Genomic DNA, 25,050 nt, shown 5'->3' on the forward strand with positions numbered 1-25,050 from the left:
CTCTCTCTCTCTCTCTCTCTCTCTCTCTCTCTCTCTCTCTCTCTCGGAAGGCCACTTTGGTGGAGGGGTCCCCACATCAGCTGGGATCAGATTTCCAAGAGAGGGAGAGGGGAGGATGACCTCTTAGTGGCTCCCATGCAAAGGTGAGACAAGGTTCCCTGGGACTGGCAGACATTCCTACCAGAGTGATGAAAATACTGATGGGAAAATCAAGTCAGGAGGGGTGAAAGGGAACATACACATTTTGGAGAAGACAAGGTCATGTCTGTTGGTAGAAAGTGGGGAGGACTACCTTCCTAGCAGGAAAAAAAATGACCAACAACACTTTTAAGGACCCTGCGGGAGTAGTATGCCTGGTACTATCCTCCTAATAAGCCACATTGATCTGAGTTTCTGTGTACCCACTGAAGACACTAGAACATGTCCTAGAACACTGGGATACTGAACTCTGGATCTGCAAGGCGCACAAAATGCTGCAAAGGCCACACCAGAGTGATGAGATGTGGAAACCCATGCCTGTAACCTGAGGACTTCAGACTGAAACTACATGGTATGTGAAGAAGCAGAATATACCTATACCAAGAGTATTGAACTGTTGGAAGCCAGACTAACATTTTCCTATTACTTCAATGTCCTACTTTCTGTATTAAGATATGTATTATTCTGGGAGACCAGTGTCTGACATCATCAGTAAATATTAAGTTTTTGCCTGACCATCAACTCCCATTGTTTATGTAAACAGCATCCAGTCACATAAGGATTTATTCTGTACATAATCCATGTATTATGATTTCTAGGTAGCCTACACTTGTTCAAGCTCTTTTTATCAATAGTATTTTAAAATTATTACCGTGGGCTAAAATCAACAACACTATAAACAGAAGATCATGCTCCAGGCACATGATCCATAAACATCCTCTACCATAAAAGGATGTCTCTAAATTGAGCCAGCAGCAGATTAAAAAAAAAAAAAAACCAGATTCAGGAATGGATTTTGGCCTCACACTTAATCCTAGCTCCAATCGAACAACAATTAGTTCTCACACCATGGCCCTGCTAGATACTCGCCCTCATGAAGGAAACATGGAAGATATGGGTGTTATAGCAAGTGTGGTAAAGAAATTAGATAGTGCCCAACTATCAGAAAGAATAGCATGTGGGGTCTTAAAGGCTTGTTTTCAAACAAGCAGCCATATAAGTGAGATGTCCAATAAGCTCATGTGGAAGAAGCACACCAACATCCCAGATCCAAGAATTGTTAATTACTACGTAATCCAAATCCGAAAGAGGGATTAGTATCAGGGCTTAAATTGTGAGATTCTGGTTGCAGAAGGCTATGGATGACAGTGGAAGTCTAGAATACATTTGCAGGATCTCCAGAGAATAAACCTCTGGTGACTTCCCTCTAACTATAATTTAAGGATGGAATAAGCTAGTTATAAGACAGAGTATTGGAGAGACAAATATAGTAAATTAAAATGATAAATCTGACTTAAATAGTTAAAACCTTGTCATTTGATCTCCCTTGTGACATATACGTTATGCTTGATCTGTTTTTAATATTTTCTCTGTATGGTTTGTATGTTTGTTTGTTTCCCCATATCGGGGTTTATCTGTGGCATTTTGTCACTGTTGGTAGCCTTCTTGACTTTCTATTATGTATTTTCTATGTTTTTCATATATGAAACCCAGGATGGGTGACTCTAGAGACAATATAGAAGGGGAGGGCAGGGGAGGCGGAGTAGTATCAAGGAGTACAAGGAGGAAGAAAATATTTTGAAACTGGTAGTGATTGTGCAATACTGATATGACTGAACTATGGAATGGTATGACGTCTGGATTAGGTCCTAAAAAAATGCTTGATGGGGACCAGGCTTCAAACACCAAAGGCGGGGGGGGATCATATCCTCATCAATGAGGGTAGCGCGTGATGGAGACCCAATGCCCATCTCTAGACAACTAGACATACCTTGCAGAGGGGTAGTGGGGAGATGAGTCACTTAGAGTACAGTATAGCAATAATGAAACCCACAACCTTCCTCTAGTTCTTAAACGCTTCCTTCCCCCAACTACCAGGACCCCAATTCTGCCTTGCAGACCTGGTTAGACCAGATGATGCACAGCGGTACAGATGGGAATTGGAAACGCAGGGAATCTAGGACAGATGAACCTCTCAGGACCAAGGGTGACAGTGGCGAAACCAGAGGGAAGGGGGGTGTAGAAAGGAGGAATTGATCATAGGGAGCTACATATAACCTCCTCTCTGGGGGACAGACAGCAGAGGGGTGGGTGAAGGGAGACGCCGGGCAGTGTAATATAAGATACAATAATAATTTATAAATTATCAAGGGTACATGGGGGAGAGGGGAGGAGGAAGGGAGGGGGAGGGGGGAAAAAGGAAAACGAGCTGATTCCGGGAACCCAAGAGGAAAGCGAATTTTGGGAATAATGAGGGCAACAAATGTATAGATGTGCTTTACACAACTGATCTATGTAATGTGATGAATTTTATGAGCCTCAATAAATTGATTTTTTTTTAAATGCTTGATGGAAAAAAACATGTAGTTTATTTTGCTTTAATAATGAAATATTCAAATGCAACTTTTATTTTACCATTAAATGTGCCCAAAACTACTATTACAACTCTGTGAAACAGCTATAATAAGCACAATGGTTGTAGTCACTGATAAAAGCGCATGATAAAAGAATGCTGATTTTCTCTGATAAGAAAATACAACCTCAGTAAAATAACTTCATAAAGATCATAAAGGTTCCCCCCATGTAAACCCATTTCGTATTAAACAGCCATTATCATATCTGACTAAAGTTTAACAGATCAGTCCATGCTGATTCTGACTATTCAGCACAAATCATTTTTTGCTTTCCTATTGAAAATAGGAGAATCAAAGTACAAAAGCCAATATAACGCCGGAGTCATTCACAAGACAGTAATATAGAGAATACTGTAAATGATTTTTCCATAAAATAAAAAGCAACCGCAATCGTTCTGTGCATCTGCCTGTATCTTTATCCCTCACAAAGCAATTTTCATTCATTTTCCTTTCCCTCCATTGAACCCGGTCATTTTCCCGTTCTCATCAGGTTTACTTTTCAGAATCCCAGTCTGTGTAGCCTTCGGAGTTGCTGCCCAGCAGCTGGGGCGAAGTTCCACTGAAGTTCCACATGCCTTCTAGTGGCTTCTCTGAACACGCTCATTCTCTCAATCCCTCTTGGATCCTATACGTGTGTCACTCGTGCTCTGGGGCACTTTTCATTTACACTTTACATTAAAGTTGTCCTTGAATAGATCGAACCAAAGCCAAGCCCAACTTCTATGAAGTCAATTCCAATTCACAGCAGCCCTACAGGACAAAGTAGAACTGCCTCCCAAGTACATTCAAGGCTGTATCTTCACAGAAGCAGAATGTCACATCTTTCTCCTATGACTTGGCTGTTGGATTCAAATCACCGATCCTTGGGTTAGCAGTCCAGCATTTTAACCATAGCAACACCCACAGCTATTAAGTTGATTCCAACTCATAATGTCTCTGTGACTATAAATCTTTATGGGAACGGAAAGCCTCATCTTTCTCCATTTTTCAAAACATACTATATTGCCTTGCATACAGCACATAGCCCAGTAATTCTTGGCTGAATAAATATATGTTTTTAAGAAAATACAAGTAAAGAAAAACACTGATAACTTGTAGAAGCTACTTTACTGGGATATTCAGCTTTTAAGCAGCATTTCTGTCCCTTTAGCTTAATTTCCCGTGTAGTTCGGGCTTTCTAACTTATCCCCCTACAGTAGACCAGCCCCTAAATAATACTTGCACGTTCTTCTTTAAAACTCAAAAACCAAATCCACTGTCTAGTCAATTCCAACTCATAGTGGCCCTATATTTAGTTCCTAAGGCTGTAAACCTTGTTGGGAATAGTGACATCTTTCTCAGCAAATAGCTGGTGAGTTTCAACCTCAGACCCTCTGGTTAGCAGCTCAGTGTCGAGCACACAAACTACCAGAGCTTCCTGAGAGGTAGTATAGTATGATTCAAACCACAAAGAACTTGTAATCAGATGAGCACCTGGTCAAACCTAGCCCTGCCACTTCACAAGTTTCTGTACTGCCTTTTAAAAAATTAATTATTATTACTCAATTGTAAATTTAATATAATTATCTACCAAGCAGCATATATAATAGTATTTTAAATACAACAACTCCAATTTACTTCTACGCCTTAAAAAATAAAGAGAAAAATTAGAAGTTCATTACAAGTAACGGCTTGAACACATCCACATCCCCATCTTCTCACCTCGCTGCCCTGCATGGTCTTTGCTGGGTTAGCAGAAGGGATGGCGGCATTCAGCTCGGGCTCGGGCTTACAGAGCAGTGCAATGGTGTCACGGTGAGACTGATAGCGGTCTTTCACTTGTCCATCTGCTTGCACAGCTTTATCCAAAACATTTCTGAAGTTCGCACCCTCTAGTGAAAACCATGAAAAACCCCAATCACAACACTGCTCTGTTCATGGGCAGCTGAACTTGCAGCTCTGTCAACTGTACTACTCCATTGTACAGGCTGAAATTCACTGTATAAATTAAAACATAGCTCCTACCATTCTGCATTTTTGTTTTTGGAAAGACAACGTCATTTGAAAAGGCACAGTGAATACCTTAAATTGCATGTAGTAGTTATATCTGCCAAATAAAAGCTGTCAGTCAAAACTTTTCCTACAACTCAAGACTACAGAATGACGACTCCAAGAATTGCTACAATTTATTGTAAAAGTATTCATCTATTAAAGGATCACTGTTTCTACCTGACTTCAAACAATAGGTATTTTTAGAAAAATATCAATAACATTAATTCCTTTTAGAGAGAGAAATAAGTCTTCCGTCATAATAAAACCCATTGCATTGGGTCGATTCAAACTCACAGCAACCCTACAGGGTAGTACAGAATTCTATCACAGGGTTACCTAGGCTGTATGCTTTTTGATGGTTCGACCCACTGTCCTTTTGGTTAGCAGCAGATGCTGAACTATTGCACTGCCAGGCTCCTTCCAGCCATAATGAAGACACCATTTGTTGTAAGAAGCACAAAATTTTATTAATAAATTGTTTCATAAAAACAAATTTAACTTCAAGTTAACTCAACTCATCACTATTTCCACAGTTCACTATTAAAAGGAATTACAAAACTATACATACAATATGGTCTTGTTTGTGGTCTTAAAACTGCACAGTGCTTAGAATAGAAAAAAGGAGTTAAAGGGTTATTTTATTTTTCACTTTTCACCTTTCATAAGAATCTAAACTTGCAAGAAACATTTACCATTATTTGTTTTGTTTCGTTTTATTTTATCTTAAGGAACATTGGACAGAGGGTAAACAGATGGATTTTCACAATAGTACTAATCAGCAAAACCAGGTTTAATTTAATCAAAACCGAAAAAGTGGATGCATATCAAGAATTTACTTCAATGAAAGTCATTTCATGAACACGTTTACCTGCTCTTAGCGGCTTGTAGAGTTCATTGGATGGTGTTCTCTGCCAGCGCTCTTTGAATTTAGACCTCAAATCATTGTCACTTGCTTCTTCTTCATCCAACAATCTTAATGACTTGTAAAAAAGTGCAAAGCAACAATGAGATATCATTTCTGGTATAAAATATTTAAAATATTTTTATATGATTATATTCAAGTTAGGTGAGAATTTAGAGGTAGGACAACACCTACACTGATTATAGAATATAAGTTGATGCCTATTTCAGTTGGAGAATCTAAAGTAAATTCAAGGCTATGTTGTTACCCATTACCCTATACAGTAAAATAAGAAAAAACAGGTAAGAGATGTTACCAGATAAATAAATAAGAGACATTAACAGATGCGTAACAAGTATAATAATCACACATTTCATATGATTAAACAGGTCTTTCTCACTCAGAAGCCATAAAAAATAAAAACCGTCAAAAAGAAAAAGTAAAAGAGAACACCAGCTTTAATACGTGAAATACATGTATTACATGAAAATACATGATTTCAACACCCAAGACAAGCCCACTGCCATCAAGTGAATTCTGACTCACAATGACCCTACAGACTGATCGATAGCAGTGTTTCTTTCCCCTGTTGGAAGCTACAATAATAAGGGAGGTGGGGTACAAAGGCACATACTTACTCTTCATCTTGGATTATGGACCATATATAGTACAAACGTTTTTAATTGACAGGAAGACACTAAATAATTTTTTTTCCCTAAAAAAGGGGGCGGTGGACCAAATGTTTGGAAACCTGTGGCTTAAACTCAATGCAATCCCTATGAAACTTACAACCTTTTGCAGAAATAGACAAATTGATCCTAAAATCCATATGGGATTGCAACCATGAACAGCCAAAATCTTGTAAAGAGGAAAGGTGGAGAAGCACTAATTTCAAGACTGCAAAGCCATAATAATCAAGATAATGTGGCACAGGCAAAGAATCCACATATAAATCAGTGGAACCGAATCAAAAGTTTAGAAATAAACCCAAACATCAATGGTCAATTGATTTTTGACAAGGGTTCCAAGACCATTTTCTTCAACAACAGGTGTTTAAAAATTGAATAACCAAACACACAAAATAACGAATATGAAACCTTACTGAATACCACATGCACAAACTAACTGTAAATGAATAAAGACTTAACTATATGAGCTAAAACTGTAAAATAGGAAAACTCATAAGGTTAAGTCTTCTTGCTCTTGCCTTTAGCAATGGGCTCTTAGATATAGCATCAAAAGTACAAGCAAACCAAAGGATCAGGTCAAGTCACCAAAAAATACGAATAATCCTGACAATTTGGCTGAACCCACTTTAAAGCCTTTCACCCTTTCATTCCTATTGATGAAATACCATCTCTACTGAAAGATATATGCAGCAGGCTCGTGAACATTTGATATCCTAACTTTCTTTATCTGGTTTTATGTTGACTAAAAAGAAACCCACTATGTCCAGAATGGAAAAGAAAAGATTAATTACAAAGACTCTGAAGTGACACTGCCTACTCATAGTATTTCAATTTTACATAATGACCTGTGACTTTCATTAATGCACATTTAGTTACCCTTAAGACACAAATGAACTCATTCTCACTCAATCAAAATTTCTTTCTTAAGGCTGACAGGCAGGTCCTGGGCCACAATTAATTAATCAAGGTGATAACTATTCGGAAACATATCTAGAGAAAACCTCCACTCCTGATCCCTACTGGACACCAGGGGACCAGTGGTTTCTAGTTTTATTCATGTATTTTGTGTTTCATTGAGAAAATACACACAGCAAAACAAAACACCAATTCAACAATTTCTAGATGTGCAATTCAGTGACACTGATTAGAAGCTTCAACTATGCAGCCTCTCTCAACCCTTCTTTCCTGAAGTGTCCTTCCCTCATTACATAAACTCACTTCCTACTAAATTTCCCAGCTAATCTCCTTCAAATTGCTGTTAATCTGAATCCATACAGACAATTCTTCAGAGTACAATGTTCAAGGTGTTCTCTTTAATATTTAATCCAAAATACTTTTTGGCTTAAAGACGTTAGGAGATGTTTTTGGTTTAAAGATTCTATCAGAGTAATAGTTTCAGGGGTTTATCCAGCCTCAATGGTTCCACAAAGTCTGAAGCGATAACATTTATACTTGAAAAACAAATCACTTGCAACATACCTCATCTAGGATTTCTCGATTTCTTTGTAATAGTTCTGGAAGCTCTCTGATGAGTTGATCAACAGTTTGAATGCCTCCTTGTTCAATCACAGATGTAGACTTGGTCAGTATCGACTGAGGTACTGTATCTCCAGATACATCTTCAATTGCTGCTGGAAGATTAAGGGAAGCTAACACTCTGGGGGGGGAAATGAAATATTAACATGAAATGAAACATAATTATACCACCTAGCAGTCTAGGCCATTTTTAAACCACTAATTTCCAATGTCCAAACCAAAACTTTATTAAGAGAAATAAAAACATAGGTCCACAAAAAGAAAATAAATAAGCACTATCAATGGAAAAAAGATGAAATAGAAAACAGAAAAATGAATGAAATAGAAAAAGCATGACTAAATTAAAGCCTTTAACAATTACTTAAACTCACATTTCAAAATTAAAAGCTAAAAAGTTTTTTTTTTTAAACCTATATGGTAGTACAGTTTTGATCCAGGCTCATATTTAACTTCTTTCCATCTCTATGCCTATAGAGGAAATAATTATAAATTACAATCATACATCTAGGCCAATACTTTCTCTTTTATACTTCTTCTTGCTATAAGTAATAAATCAACTACCATATAAAAGTTATCATTTAGCACTGGCTAGCTAAGATGTCAATAGAACAGTTGATCTGTGAAGAGAATCCTCATTGGTTCTCAGCACAGTAAGAAACCTTCGGTTAATTACTTCGCTTACAGGACGGGGAAAAAACATACCCATATCTACTATGAAATAAGAGAACCAAAAGGTTGGTTTTATCCAGCCACCAGGAAATACTAGTGCACATGACTAGAATGATTAAAATAAAACAGAAGAGCCAACACCAAGTCCTGGGAAGGATGCAGAGAACTGGCACGTCTCATAAAGATACATTATACATGTATCACTGTATAATGGCAATCAATTTAGAAAGCAATCTGCTAATTTATTATTATAAAATAAAGCACAGAACCTAGCAAATCCACTAACTATTTATTAACAGAAATAAAAACAGGTCCACATAAAGATTCGTACAAGAATGTTCACAGCAACTCAAATGTCTGTTCAAGAGGTAAAAGAATACACCAATGGTGCATGACCATAAAATGGAATTCTGCTTAGCAATAAAAAGGATCAAACTGATGCACACAACATAGATGAAAACCAAAAGCATTGTTACATTAAAAAAAATCAAATACAAAACAACACATGGCTACAATGGTTTCTTTATGTGCAATTATACAAAAAATGAAACTGACCGACAGTGACAAAAAGAACAGTGTGGTCTGGAGCCAGAAAAGGAAGGATTGAATGAAAAAAGGCACACAGAAATTTTTAGGGGGTAGAAATATTCTCTACCCTGATCACAGTGGTGGTTACAGAGATACATTTCATAAACATGGGCAGATGTGCATAAAAGGGGTGCATCTATTGTGTGCAAACTATACCTACAAAATGTTTAGCCAATGGATCGTTTCCTTAGTCTTCAAAATAAAAACTGATTCAGAATACTAAATGCATGATTCATCTTAACTTATCATTTCCACTTCTCACTGCCTATAATAAAAATGATACTTTCTGGGGGAAACTAACACTGAGGGAAATATGAAGAGGATTATATTCCCTAACTTATACCAGGGGGCATCTGGAAAGCTGGTATTCCACAGTAGAAAAACCTCCACTTTAGTAAGTTAGAGGTAAAGTCCAAGTACATTATCCTGCTTTAAAAATCATTCACAGAGATTCTCCCCTTAGTGAGAACATGGTTGATTATATCTCCCTACAGAAGCAGACAATTATCCTTTTCTCTCTGCCCACCCTGACACCCAGCCACCCTGACACCCAACCCCCTTATACCTTCCCCCAATGCAGCTGTTAGGTTTCCTCACCTCTGAGGTCAGGGATTTTTAATGTAGATACCACTCACCTTGTGACGTATGTAACCACTGAATAAGCATGCCTTAAGCTTACCTATAAAGATCCCGAGATAGTACAGGCTTGCTCTCACTTCTCCCAATTCCCCAACGTACTCAGTTCCCCATGGTCCATCAAGAGAAACTGAGCTGAACATGCTACCAGAAAATGTGTCTGGCGCCTTTATTTTACTCTCTCCTGTCTCTTGTGTCCTCTATGACTTTACTGTCTTCTTTATATTTTATCATCTTTACATTTTATCGCAGTACATATGTGCCTTCTGGCCCTTCAGTTGTTGGAGGCTGGTTTCCTCCAACAACTTTCTTTCTTTGGTTTTTAAATTTCTTCCAACTACAATATATTTGGCTAGAACTTCGTATTAGTAAGCAAAAGAAAAATAAAGCTTTCTACTCCATAGAGGTTTATATTCAGAAACCCACAGGGCAATTCTACTCTGTCCTATAGGGTCACTATGAGTTTCAATCAACTCGATAGCAATGAATTTGGTTTGGTTTTGGTAATATTAATATAGTGTCCAAAAAAAACCATTGTGTGCGTTTTCTGTATGCCTACATTTCCTCTTTCTCTTAAGCTTAACAGTCCCAAGCTCAAAAAACTAAAATGGCAATAAAAAATAATTTAAATAGGAAACGTCAGCCCTCCAAAATCAAATTAATGAAAATTAGGCTCTACTTACCCATTTGCCAAAGTGGTGGCTTCTCTCATTTGCGCAATTGATCGGTTCACCAAATCAGCTTTCCTCTGACTGTACGCTGCCAAAGACTGTTGCACTGACACAGGGACCATCTTCTCAAACAGATCTGCGAGAGGAAGGGGTCACTCAACACAATGTTAAGATAGACACTCAAACTGTAAAGGAACTGTTCATATTTTCCTTATGATAGTCACAGAGACAATCTCCAATCAAATCAGATCAGAACTAAATCTGTACTGCTTTATTTAATCTGCCAATGGTTTTTTTTGTTTCACACACAAAAAAATTAAGGTAAAAAAATCCTGTATCACTATTGAAAACATAAAAAAGGAGATAGTTTTTAGATTACTGTATTCATGGGAAGAGGCAATAATCACAGCTTTTTCTTTGAAAATAATTTTCTTAGCTTTAAACATGCATGCCTAAAGCTGAGTTTGAGGGATTTGGGGTAAGGAAAAGCTACACGTTTTTTTAAAAAACTTTTTTTAGTTGTTAATTAATGCGTGGACTACAGTCCCTGGGTTTGATTTCCAGCTTAGCACTTCCTAGTTAAATGATTTTGGGCAAATTACATAGTCACTCTTGTACATCAGTGTTCTCATCCATCAAACAGGGATAGTAACAGAACCTACCCCTCAAGTTGCTATGAAAATTAAATATGCTAATATTTGCATAGTGCTTAAAAGAATGCATGGCACATGATAAATACTTTGTACTTTCTAAATGAAAATAAGCAAATACCTACTCTTGCCCAATGACTTAGATTATCATCCTCAGGGTCTCAGCTGGAAACTATCATATATTGCATATATCAATATATATATTTATTATTTTTCCCCCCTTCACATAGGGAACTGGGGGGTGGGGCATTGTTTGGAATCCCAGGGACAGAGTGGTTGAAGGGCAAGAAAGCGCAGAAGCCAGAAAGTGAGGGGACCAGAGCAGTGGGGGGGAGGGGAGGGAGGCGGGAGAGGGGAGGGGGAAACGGGTACATATGTATTTATAATACCCAAAGGTAATATAATTATTTATCTAATACAAATGGCTCCAAACATTTACATTTTGAATCACATTTATATGCTCAGTTTTTCATGGACATATCATAATGTCACATGAACAAAATAGTAAATGCTTATCAAGTCTTTATCATTACTCAAATACACAATCTTTTACGTTTTCCATTCTGTTGGGTGTTTTGTATATGCTTTATTACCATTTTTATATTCTGTCTTAAAATTTCACTGAAGATAACATAGCACCGAATTTTCATTATCACATACATTTTCAACCACTTGAATGCAAATAATAAATTCAAAGCATACAACAGCAATTGGGATTTTAGCTACAAAATATAAATTGATGCTGGGGAAAGATGAGAAGATTAGAGAGCATCAGAATACTTGACATACCAGTGAACTTCTGGCTGATGGGTACATTGACGGGAGTTGACTTTACAAGTGTGGCTTTGCCAATCGGGTCTAGGTCTTTCAGGTCTGGAACTCGATCGTGATAAATGAAGTCATTGTCCTTCTTTGCTGCTGTCAGGGCACGGCTGATTTTGTCAGAGAAATCCTTCACATTGACATACTCATCATAACGAGATGCCACTGTTTTAATCAATTCTGCTGCATGCTAAAAAAAAAAAACAAAACACCATTTTTTTTAAATAAACAAAAAAGGTGTTTTGCTTTATCCTTCTCAACCAAGCATACCAGCCAGTACCAGTTAAAAAAAGGTTGGTCTTGCATTTCACTCATTTTGATTGACAGGATAACCAAAGAATTCTATTAGTACACACCTAAAGAGTGAAAATTGCTATACAGCAGAAGAGGAGTCTTGGTGACATGGCGGTTAAGCACATAGCTGCTAACTTTAAAGTTGGTAATTCTAACCCATTAGCCTCTCAGCAGAAGAAAGATGGCAGTCTGGCACTGTAACAATTTTTAGTGCTATGAATCAGAATCGACTTGAGGGCTACTAGTTTATAAAGCAGACACTGTTTGAGATAGTTCATTGTGCCAGCCTGGCCGATAAACACAAGTGGGATTAACTGAAGGGCAGAGAGATAAATGGCTCGGTGAGCCTCATCTTTCTTGTCTCTCGCTCTTTGATCATGGGACCATTGTGTGGCTGCCTTGCTTGTCCTGTGCCTCAATTTAAAGGCTACACTACCTGTGGGACGCCTAGCCTGTGGACTGTGTCACTGTAAGTTGAGGTCCCTTTAAGATTTCTCTGGAGCTGGGGACTGGCGGTTGGTGACCTGGCTGGCAGTTGGTGACCTGCCTTGTGATTGGCTGCTGTGCTGAGATAGCCTAGCTCTCTCTATAAATAGAGGAAGATCTGGCAGCAGACTAGACTTGAAGGACTGCTAGTCTCTCACAACTCTCTCTCACGGGAGTGAGTTGCAGTGAGCCATTTGTAGTGCTTTATAATTTAACCGTTCACGTCTTGTATTATATATTTATCTGTATATGATTTAACAGTTCATTTCTTGTTATATATCTAATTATCTTTATAAATATATTATCAGCAATTTGGTTTTCTCTCTCTAGAGAACCCTAACACACTGTTGAAACACAAAAGAATTGTCAAGAAAGTCACGGGCCATTAAAATAAGAAAGTCAAAAGCAAAGTGATAGTTATGAGAAAAAGGAAGTTGGTTGTTGGGTTATTTTTGTCACCCAAGGAAGTAGCATCTTAAAATCCCTTATGGAGACCTGTAAGTGGGAGCTTAGGAAAAAGCACAGGACCCAAAACAGAGATGCACTCCTTTACCACCTCACATTATATATAACACGAAGTTCAAAGGGCTACACGTCCAGCAACAAAGTATTAACAAAGAAATGTATCTGTCCCATAGTGAATAAGAAATTTTTTAAAGTTTCTTCTTCGAGTGTATAAGATGAGAATATATCTCACACAATTTACGTTTCAAATTACATTACTTAGGTAGTTATTAGATATACTAGCATTAGATAAACGGGCAATACAGCTGAAAGCATTATAATCAATAAATTCAGTTCATACGTTTAAAAGGATGATTTGCCAGAAAGATATAAAACTTCCTTAACTTTATATTTAATACCTCAAGGGACAAAGTTTGAAACTATCATTTGATTATGTGAAAAAGACAGGGCTTTTTACTCCCATAAAAAAAAATTCAGACAGGGGCAGTTCTACCCTGTCCAACAGGGTAGCTATGAGCCAGTATCGACTCATGGCAGTGAGTTTTTGGTTTATCTATGTAATACAGGGTCACTGTGAGTTGGAATTGACTCAATGGCAGTGAGTTTGAGAGAGTTCAATAGAATTAAGAAGCCCTGGTGATGTAATGGGTTATGTATTACACTGTACTGGGCTGATCACTGCAAGGTCAATAGTTCGAAACCACCAGCTACTCCCCAGATTTCTAATCCCATAAACATTTACAAGCTTGGAAACCCTATAAAGGAGTTCTACTCCATCATATAGGGTAACTTTAAGGGTTTCACTTGTCAAGTCAATGACCATGGGTAAATATTTCAAGAATGGCTTGATCAAGTAAATAATTTTCTCCATAGATTTTTAAAGGCATTTTATAAAATTCAATAATTATTCTTGATTTTTCTAAAAACATTAGTGGAAGAGAAATAAATACAATTGTTTAACCCTCAAGATTTATATCATGCTTAATGGAAAAATGTTTAATTCCTAGAGGAGGAATAAAACTAAATCATCAGTATCACCCACCAAGACCATATAACATGCCAAAAGAATCAGAGATAAAAATTTAGAAATAGGTAAAAATATTTATATACTAGGAAAACCTTAGAAAATCAACTACTCTAAAAATGGGGTCACTTCGATACAAAAACAATGTAGTAAACACAGACAAGTAACCAGGGGGTCGTGACTTTCTTGACATGGCTAAGTAATGACTAAGTGAAGCCATGAAAATCAGGTGCATAGTTTCCTAATGGATCTGCATAGAAAAGGTGGGGGGAGATGTTGATAGTATTTTATGATTCAAATGTGAGTGTCTGTTAACAGGGTTCATTATAATTTTAAAAATCTAAACTGGGGATTGACGTCATTTTTGACATCCACTGGGTTTAAAACAAGCCATCTGTGGTAGTTATATAGCCTGTTGTCAATTTGAGAGGACTGGAAGTGAAGGGGTGGAGTTTATCCTGTCAATCGGGTCGCAGGTTGATGACCTCATTTGGAGGCACGAAGGAGATATGGGCTAATATCGGACTTGTGGACTTGATCTGGACTGGGCTGGGTGTTTTCTTAACGTACAATTATTCTTAACGTACAATTATTTATTTATTTATATATATGTGTGTGTGTGTGTATATATATATATAAAGTTCTTTCTTATACACATATAAGTGTCTCTAAATTTGCTTCTTGTCAGCTGCAATGTCTCCCAGGGAGTGAGCCTGTGTCCCACCTCCAGGGAGCTATTTATCCCCTTTGTGCCTCCAGATGAGGTCATCAACCTCCGACCCGACTGGCAGGCTGAACTCCACCCCTTCACTCCCAGTCCTCTCAAAGTGACAACAGGTTATGTAACTACCACAGAAATGAACACGGAAATGTTACTAAAGGAGCAAAAGTGCAAACAGACATCAAAACATTAACAGAGGAAGAAGTATACAGAACCAAAAAGTAAAGAAAATTCAACATGACAGTTGAGGACAATTTAAAGACTTAAGAGATACCAACCAAATACAATGTGAGAAGTTTGTATGGATCCAGATTTGGAACTGAACCAACTGTAAAAAGACATTATAAAAATAAACAAAAATTAAAGAGATTTGAATAATACTGAATTATGAGTGAAAGCCACTTTCATGGAGTCAATTCCAATTTATATTGACCCCAAAGTTTCTGAGACTGTAAATCTTTTGCCCTCAGAGCAGCTGGTAGTTGTGGGCCCGGAGCATGCAGTTCGCAGCCCAGTGCTTATCCCATAGAGCCTCCAGAGTGCCTTGAATTACCCAGGGGTAGTTACTATTTTGTCCCATCAGTAATAATTCTGCTAGTAGGGATATAATGCCATTGTGGCTTTGTTATGTTTTAATCCTCATCTTGTAGTAATACACATTAAGGATGAAGTGGTTTATCTGAGATCACTTTAAATAAAACAGTCGTGGTGCTGGTGGTGGGTTAGTGTCAGCGAGTCAGTTCCAACTCGGAGCAACCTGATAGAAAACAGAATGAAACACTGCCAGTACAAAAAAGGAAAAAGAAAAGGCATGTCGTAGATAAACCTAAAAATGTTTAAAAACATAAAGAAAAAACTATTATGAGTAAACTGAGAATGCCACTAGGAAAAAATGAGACTCAAATTACTTATTTCAAAGACACTCACCTGTAACCTTGCAATCTCTTCCCCAAATTTCTTCTGCTGTTTCGCCAGGAGAGACTGGTGATACTCCGCATTGGCCTGCATGACACAGTGTTTTGCAGCCAAGACAGGGAACACCTCCTGGAAATAAAAATACTGACCAGGGAGAGTCCAACCACACAAATCACCACAGACAACATGGGATGCAGGAAGAAAAAGGGAAAGGAGACAGAAAATAGAATCACCCCGTTAATGGCTTAGAGACACGTTAGTCATTAGGTGTAAACAGAGAAGACCACATGAATTTGCATGGATTCAATTTAACGAATTCAATTTTTTCTTCCAATTGAAATTAAGATTTAAAAAAAGAGAAAAGTTATTTAAAGTGAATTGCAGTTTTGGCAATTCTCTTTAATTGAGCCATGATGTCAACATATTGTTTACAAAGAAGAAAGGGAAGCATGCATTAGAAAGAGAGTAGAATGGACATTCAGAGGAACACCAAGCACAGGGCTTTAACAGCTTTCTTAGGAGTCATTACCCAGCCCTTCTTAACAAGTAACTAAACCACCATTACTCACATATACTATTGAAAATGCTCTATAGCTGACTGTTTCATCATGTTTAAAAGACAAAAGACAGTAAAATAAGTTCCCACTTAAATTAATATCCTGAGACTTAATAAAAGATACATAAAAAGTATTAAATATCGTATAACCATTAACATTTCAGTATCAAAATACTCAAGAACAAATGGCAGAAAGACAAATGCACTAAGTTTATAAACTAACAAGATGATAGTGCCATTTTGTCCTACTTTGCTCTGAAAAAAATTCTAGTCAAAATTCACTTTAAAAGACACAAAGATACGATTGAACTAGAAAAGCATTTATGTATTCAGAGAGGCTCTCCTCAAATGACAACTACTAAACAGTAACCTCAGTATTTTTATGCAGTTCGTGTCTAATGAAATCCAAAAAATACTAGACAATCACTGGACAAATACTAGACAAAATAAAGAATATCCAAAAGTGAATTGCTACCTGGTGTGCTCTCCTGTCTCCCAGCGAATGATTCCTATCTTCCTGGATCACTACTTGCAGATTTTATAACCAGAATATGAAAATACCTTCTGAGCTTTATTAGTCAAAACAGAGCAATGAAAGATCTCAGACTGCCAGTTCTCTAAGTAACCCTGGAGCAACGCGGCACTTCAACAGGAGATGTTGGAGGAATACCAGGAAATGCTGCAGAGGTAGACTCCAAGTCTTTGTGGGAGACATTCTTCTCTCCGTGACAGGACTGAACTAACGGCCCAATCCGATGGAACGGTAACTGCCGCTGAACATGAAGTCTTCCAGGTGAAAAAAAGGTGAGTGGAGATCCTAACTCTCTTTTTGAAGGGTAATGTAATGAATACTCAAGATCCCCGGGCAAATTCCTACTGCCTCTTGGGATACTTTCAGTGTACAGGTATCTTCACATCAATTATTATTCATTTCTGACCAATGCTTACTGTTGGCGCACTTAGGTCCTCTTTTACTTCACTTCAGAGTTGTATAAAATTTCATAACTTCCAAAGATTCTTGAATAAGATTTATTAAGGTTCCTACAAACTATCAGGCAACCATATGCTATCATATTGATTAAACTAATTCTGAAAGAGAGCAGTTTGGAACACGCGACATTCTACACAATCTTTGTTTCTTTTATTAATCACCCTAAGTTTACTTGTTATCTGCTTTGACATTTACAAATCATCAAAGCTGAACCGTCTTTTCAATCGCCACTTCAGAAAAGCTTACTTAAACCCCAAGACAACCTGTGACATGTTAAGATCATTGTTTTCCCTCAGCTGCCCAATAATAGCCTTATTTTCTATCCCTATAGAAAAATTTAATACTAACCTAATTGATGAATCATTTTCCTCTCATTTTCATTATGTTTGTTTTTGAATGTTAAGACTCGGCTTTAAGAAAACCGGACAATAATGAGAAATGAATAATCAACGTGCTTGAACCACCTCACCAATGACTCAGAACTCTACAATTCTCCCATGTGCTAAGATTACTGAAGATAATCAAAAGCTTGAAGATAAGTCAAAAATTTCAAGAACGACTTTTAGCTTAGGGCAAAAACAAAGGCATCCTCTAAATAGAAAACAAATTTCATGCATTTTAAATTTAAAAAAAACTATTTCTATAAATAATTCCTCAAATTGCTTATCTTAAAATTTCAAATTTATAATAGTGTGCAATTTTCAACTTGCATCTTATACACCCAGATGTCCAAGTACTCCCACGTGGTCACGTGTTTGTGAAAAGCAGTAACTGACCTTGGGGAGAGTATCTTTGTACTGGCACTGCTTGAAAGCATCACCAAAATAGTCTGCAGCCTGATTAGCCAATTTCGCTATGATGGCATCTTTCATCTTATCTGCAATGAATAGGACATTGATCATTAGCATCAGAGTAAACATGAGATAACCTGACTTATGATGATGACACTGTATGTTTGTACATTTGTCTTAAAAACCTTATTGATGAAATAAATGTTTCTGCAGAAAACTTAATTATTCAACAAGTAAATTTGTAGAGGCAGTAAATGGCTGCCAGGGGCTAGGCAGAAGGGGGAATGGGCCCCTGTGACTGCTAATAGGTATGGGTTTTCTTTCTGGGGTGATGATAGGGTTCTGAAATTATGATAGCGGTAATGATTGCACAACTCTATGAATACACTAAAAATTGTTAATGGCATGAGACAACTACAAATAATTTGTGGGAAAATTGTTATCTTTTAACTCCATTTTTTCTACAAATCTTTGAAGCCCCCTCATACACTTTGAAAGGGTGAATTTTACTGTACCTGAATTATATCACGATATAAAGCTATTTTTTTTAAAACAAACAACTATTCAAATCTATCTCTTCCATACGATGACTATTCTCTTATTTTAAATGTCTCTGCACTTATACATTCAACTCATATTCCAATTTCTCTTACTCCCCACTCCCTAGTAACAGTTAGGTTCCAAGGACAAGGCTATTATGCATCAATCAGCATTAGGCAAAAACGGAGGATGACCACATCAGTTCACAAAATGGAGGATGAGTACTTCATGTAAGTGAGAATCAAGGCCCGGCAACATTTACACATAAATGTAACCGTCAGTTCCCAAGGTGGCATTCATTGCTGTCAGACATGTCACTAATGCATAAAATAGTTCATTTCTAGAAATTCTACTGTCACCAAAAATGCAAAGTGTCCGATAACTAGATAATCAACAAATGAGGAGTAGGTATACTAACAGGCCTTATAAGAATTATTCGTATTCCCTCATCCATGCAGCAAGATACTCAGCATTCTGAGTGGATGTCAAATGAGTTTAGTTTAAACATAATCTCTTCAAAGAAACCCTTCTTGACCACTTAATCTAAATTAGTGTTAACTCCCTCTGCACACCTCTGCCACAACCAGAAATCTAGCCACTATCACAGTTTTGTTGTCTTCATAGCACTTATCTCTCGGAAAGCGCACAGAGCTGCTTGAGTTCTTTTTCTTTCTTTCTTGTTTTGTCACTCCCCACAAAAAATGTAACCTTCCTCAATATAGGGACATTATTAACTGCTAAGACCACTCATATCTAGAATAGAACAGTGACTGGCACTCAGTAGGCACCCAATAAATATGTGCAAGATGAATGAAATATTTGATACCACGAATTTAAATTAATACTATTCCAGGGTTCAATATTTAAGGATATTTAAGGATTTGGGAAAATTCAATGGGTGAAGTTCAAAAAAGGCTCTCTATTGAACATATTATATTATAATCACTTTCTTTTATTTTAATTGTTTTATTAGAGGCTCATACAACTCATCACAATCCATACATACATCAATTGTGTAAAGCACATCTGTACAGTCATTGCCCTCATCATTCTCAAAACATTTCCTCTCCACTTAAGCCCCTGACATCAGGTCCTCTTTTTTCCTCTCCCTCCCCTCCCTCATGAGCCCTTGATAATTTATAAATTATTATTTTGTCATATCTTGCCCTGTCCGACGTCTCCCTTCACCCGCTTTTCTATTGTCCATCCCCCAGGTAGGAGGTCACATGTACATCCTTGTAATCAGTTCCCTCTTTCCAACCCACTCTCCGGCTATGCTCCCAGTATCACCACTCACACCACTGGTCCTGAAGGGATCGTCTGTCCTGGATTCCCTGTGTTTCCAGTTCCAACCCATACCAGTGTACATCCTCTGGTCTAGCCAGACTTGCAAGGTAGAATTTGCATCATGATAGTGGGGGGTATAATCACTTTCTTCATTTAAAAGTCTACCACCTTGCACATGCAACAAAATGGAAGACAAAATAGAATTACCTCTTGTGGCTTTTAAAAAAAACACTTCTTGGGCCTGTGCCAGCATGATAAGACTGAGGGTCCCAACAGTATCTGGAGATATGTCCACGGTGGGCTCTCGATTTAAGGCAGATAAAACCGTCTCTTTAATATGTAAAAAGGCACCACTAGCAAACTAGAGAGGGGAGGGGAGAAAATAATTTTTATCCACATACCTCAGCAAGAATTTTCTCTTACACATAAATACCATTTCAAATGTCACCTCAATGGACAGTTATAATATTTACATTTTCACAGTATATAAAACACTTTTCAATAAAACTTTATAAAATTACAGTAGGCTGCATGTGGAAATATCTGCTCCTCATTCCGTTAGGAGCAGGATGACTTCCATAACATGCTACATTAATAAAGGAGTTCTCAGGGCTACCAACCTTACAGTAGAGGTTGAGTAGTAGTATATTTCTCTTACACAAGAAAAAAAAAAATTACAGTAGGAAAGATTAAAAGTAAATCACAGGGAAAAACAAAGGTAAGAACCAGGCAGATGAATGTGAGGTTACTTTCAGATACACTCACTCAAAGCTGGTGTAAGCATAGCAGTGGGGTTAAATGTCACTGAAATTTTTTTTGTATTAAAATACTCTTGGTTTAATCCCAAATTAATTGAACTCTCAAATAAATAAGCCTGGTATGCTTAGGGGAAAGGAGCCCCAATGGCACAGTAATTAAAGCCCTCAGCTGGTCAAATTCAGCAACCACTCTGCAAATGACAGATGTGGCCGTCTGCTTCCATAGACTCACAGCTTTGAAATGCTCTGTTCTACAGGGTCGCAATGAATCAGAAACAATTTGGCAACAGTGGTGGTGTCTACAGACAATCCAACATAGCACATATACCTAGTCTTTTGAAGTAGAGCACTGCTAGTTTTCTGGTGATAATGCTCCCCCATCAGGACTCAAAAGGTTGTGTTGGGACTGTTTTGGTAAAATGTACAGAGGTAACTCAGAGTTAATTATACGAAACTGTGAAACTGGATTATCTACATGGAGTGACCAGCTGATCTAACAGACTCAAAGGCTAGAGGAACTGGAAGCCTAGGGAAGACAAAGAACTTGTCCAGAAGCCCAGCCTCTTGGCAGCAAGCCAAAAGACAAACTCACTGCCAAGTCGATTTCAACCCAGAATGGCCCCATAAGACAAGTAGAACTGACTGCCCTTGCAGGCTGCTGAGGCTGTAACTCTTTACTGGAGCAGAAAGCCCCAACTTTTTCCTGCGAAATGGCTGGTGGCTTTGAATCGCTGACCTTGTGGTTACCAGCCCAAATGGTAATCCAATGCACCACCAGGGCGCCTTCTTGGTAGCAAACAAGGTGGGTGATCTGTTGTGAACACTCACAAATGGAATGCTTCCTCCATTCAGAAGGCCCTCTAGAATCTCCCATGCCAATTAGGTTCCAGTTAACAGAAAGGTAAACAAAAATTTACTTTATTTGTACATTTTAGAATATTTGCCATAGAAGGACTCAAAAGGAAAACATGTACATGCCATGCCTGTCATTGATGCTAATCTAAAATATGGCAAACCAGTGTATTTTCCCTTCAGTTTCCTAAAGCAGCATTCATAGACTCTTCCTTTGGTTAAAAAAAAAAAGTGCATTGGGGGGGAGATCAGATTCCACATTATAAAGCTTAATTCAATAAAATAAAAAATAAAGCCTACTTCACAAGATTTAACCAAAAGTCAAATAATATTCAATGTATAAAATATGGAAAAACAATTATATTATATGACTTGTTTTCTTAAACTAAAACAGAAACATAAAAATCTGAGTAAAAAACAGCTATAAAATAACACAACATATTACTAAATGATTAGAAACTAAAATATTAATTTAGCCAAATTAATAACTATTTATCTGACTACATTTGAGCATGGCCAATCCAGTCTTCAAATCAAACTGACTTTCTTGAGATCATAATTTTTGTAACACTAGTAAAATTTTATGTGTGCCTCACTTTAAGAAAATATACCCATACAAAATTTTTAAATGAGTTTTCTTTAAAAGCAAGCTTTATCAGAGAGTTCGTCTCATAGATTTTGTCATTTGTTCAATCCACATTTGCTGAGGCTCTCTGATGTGCCAGGCACTGTGCTAAGTGCAGCTGGGTATACAATGATGAGAAAAACAGATCCAGTCTATATGTAAGTAATTTATCTAACAGTCTCAAGAATATGAACCAATTTATTTTAAAATGTGCATTACTTGTCAAAAAAGCATCCATTGTATCAAAAAGAATCTATACATCTAAAAGCCAATATTTCCCATTTAACCCACTTCTGGCGTCAACAGTATGAAGTAACTGCTTTTATACACACCTGGTAATGCTTCGCAGCGGCTTTCAGGCCTTCATCATTATCCAGATTCTGTTCAGCTGCAATCTGGCTGGCTAAGGCTGCACAATTGAACAGCACGCAGCTCTTTTCATAACCTAAGCTTGCAAGAGCTGTTAAAAAAAATTGAAAAAGATTTATCACATTTCACAAAGAAAATAAATGAGAAATATTGTGGTCTCTATTCCACTGACTCACAAAACCAAGTCTCCAGATCTGTTTTCTCACCTATCATGTGTTCCATATTTTGAACTGTCCTACCAGGCATTTATTTCTACAATATTCTACAATCTAAAACTCAAATCATCAATAAATGTTTCTTTCTCCTCTTTATTATCTATTATCAGTTTCAAAATATTTAAATCATTGCTTAATTTCTTCAACTAAATTTTTTCCCTTCTGCTAACACGTCTCAAAATTACATTTACACCAGTCCTCATTACTAAAAGCCCATAACAACACAAACACACTTTCTAGCTGTCCTTTCACACTTCACTTCCTGTTCCCATACATTTTTCAGAAGGTGCGAAGACTGGTTTGGCTAAAATACAACACGAGAATCTACAAAAACTAGTTCTCCCTAAGACTTGGAAGTAGAGCCCTGGCAATACTGAGTGTTACAAGTTGGGCTGTTACCCTCAAGGTTAACAGTACAAGTCCACCAGCCACTCCATGGGAGAAAGATGAGGCTATCTCCTCTCAAAAGATTCGCATCCTCAGAAATCCTCGGAAACAGTTCTACTCCTCTGTCCTACAGCGTCATTGAGTCAGCAATGACCCATTGGCAGTTGTTCGCTTGTATGTAAAATCCAATCACAGTGGCCTTCAAGGCCTTATATATGCCAGGCACTCACTCCAATGAAAATGAATGAACAATGACAAAATGCCAATTTATAAACTATCAAGGCCTCATGAGGGAGGGGGGAGCGGGGAGGGAGGGGAAAAATGAGGACCTAATGTTGGGGGTTTAAGTGGAGAGAAAATGTTTTGAGAATGATGTACAAATGCGCTTTACACAATTGATGTGTGTATGGATTGCGATAACAGTTGTATGAGCCCCTAATAAAATGTTTAAAAAAAAAAAAAGAAAGAAAATGAATGAACAAACCATTTAGGAGAACCTGAACTACCCTATATTTAGGGCTTAGAAATGATTCATTCCGGTTCGACCCATTGCTGAGAATTTGCCCATCTATCCAGGTATAGCGAAATAGAATCTACAGCTTAACAAGATCCCTAGGTGATTCTTATAGATCCTCAAGTGATTCTTATGTGTAGGGGCTTTTGTTAAAAAGTAGGTCCTGACTCTGGTATTGGGTAGGGGGGAGGTAGAAATTTAAACTCTCCGCACAGGGTAAAACAGCAATGAATCAGTTTGGTAAAATCCATAGTGATAATAGCCAGTTGAGTTAGTTAATTGTGCCAGCCTGGCCGATAATCACATGTGGGGCTAATTGAAAGGCAGAGGGATAAATGGGTGGTGAGCCTCGCCTTTCTAGTTCTTGGGTCTCTTGTTTTGTGATGGTTGCAGCAGGGTGCAGCTGCCTTAGTAGTTCCCTGCTTCAGCTTGCAAGATTGACTTCCTATAAGACATCCCCAAGGAGAAGCTACATGGACTTACCCCAATGCAGCCCTGGGTGCTGGAGCAGTCGTGTGGAGACCCCTGCTAGTGCTGAGATGCTTGTTTGTTCACTGACTCAGCTTTCCTCCTGCAGTCGGCATCATTGCCTCTGTTTTGTGAGGTGGAGGACTTTGTGGACTGGTGTTGGGTTAATGGGTTAATGTTGGACTTGTGGGCTTGGGCAGCATTGGGTTGGGATGTTTTCGTGGTGCACCTTTTCTTTACATAAAACTCTGTCTTATACATGAGTTGCTGTGGATTTGTTTCTCCAAAGTACTCAGACTAATACACCAGTTTTCAGCTTTCATCACATCCAATTCTAGCATATTTACCCTAGTTCTGAAGCAAACATATACACCAACTGTCCTAACTATCTTAATAAAAAAATATATGGAAAATATAGAATAATCAGATTTGAGGGAAGAGTTCAAGATGAATTGGAAAATTGAAGCTAGAGTTAGCAAAGATAATTCCAGGAAGAAAAAGCAACATTTCAAAAATCTTAATTAGAACCCTTGAGAGATTTTAGAAGATGTTACAGCCATAAAACAGTAACAAGATATTGGGGGTGTTAATAATCAGAGAGTAAGGCTCTTGGAAATTAACAAATTGATTGCTGAAAAATGTTCACAAGAGTCAGGAAAAGAGCAAACAGTAACATTTGACAGCCGCCCAGAAAACATACAAAGCCACAGAAGTGAAAGATGGTGCTATAAATGAGTAACTCAGATTAGCCAACTAATAGAGCAATCCAAAAAGAAAAGGGAAAAAAAAAAGAGTCTAGGAAATTCTCACAGAAATTCAAGACAATGTCCCAGGCCTTAATGAAGACATGAGCCTTCAAACTGAAAGTCCAATCAACAAATGCCTTATACAATGAACAAAATGATAAACAATTAGATCTCTTGAGATTCTAAATATGAAGGATCATAAAAATCTTCCTATGAGGAAGAAAACAGATCAGCTACAAAT

At 37.6% G+C, this 25,050-nt stretch overlaps 1 protein-coding gene and 1 non-coding gene across 3 annotated transcripts in view; one reads left to right on the forward strand and one right to left on the reverse strand.

Annotated features, from left to right (window-relative positions):
• LOC101639733 (programmed cell death 6 interacting protein) overlaps positions 1-25,050 on the reverse strand; it is a 64,838-nt gene that overhangs the window by 16,060 nt on the left and 23,728 nt on the right. Inside the window, exons 4-12 of one of the 2 annotated variants that reach the window (XM_004704061.3) lie at positions 22,443-22,570; positions 20,083-20,236; positions 18,034-18,134; positions 15,723-15,854; positions 11,773-11,995; positions 10,346-10,469; positions 7,713-7,890; positions 5,512-5,623; positions 4,314-4,483 (exon numbers count right to left, since the gene is read on the reverse strand). In XM_004704061.3, coding sequence (XP_004704118.1) covers positions 4,314-4,483; positions 5,512-5,623; positions 7,713-7,890; positions 10,346-10,469; positions 11,773-11,995; positions 15,723-15,854; positions 18,034-18,134; positions 20,083-20,236; positions 22,443-22,570 — 1,322 coding nt within the window. The remainder of the gene's footprint in view (positions 1-4,313; positions 4,484-5,511; positions 5,624-7,712; positions 7,891-10,345; positions 10,470-11,772; positions 11,996-15,722; positions 15,855-18,033; positions 18,135-20,082; positions 20,237-22,442; positions 22,571-25,050) is intronic. The other variant, XM_004704062.2, reaches the window with a different exon arrangement.
• On the forward strand, positions 20,403-20,537 carry LOC115872155. Its single transcript, XR_004047693.1, has one exon. It is a non-coding gene; the product is annotated as a small nucleolar RNA U109 (small nucleolar RNA).

Source organism: Echinops telfairi, unplaced genomic scaffold (genome assembly GCF_000313985.2).
Source record: "Echinops telfairi isolate 266 unplaced genomic scaffold, ASM31398v2 ScPeMD7_7420;HRSCAF=8458, whole genome shotgun sequence".
Classification (NCBI taxonomy): Eukaryota; Metazoa; Chordata; class Mammalia; order Afrosoricida; family Tenrecidae; genus Echinops; species Echinops telfairi.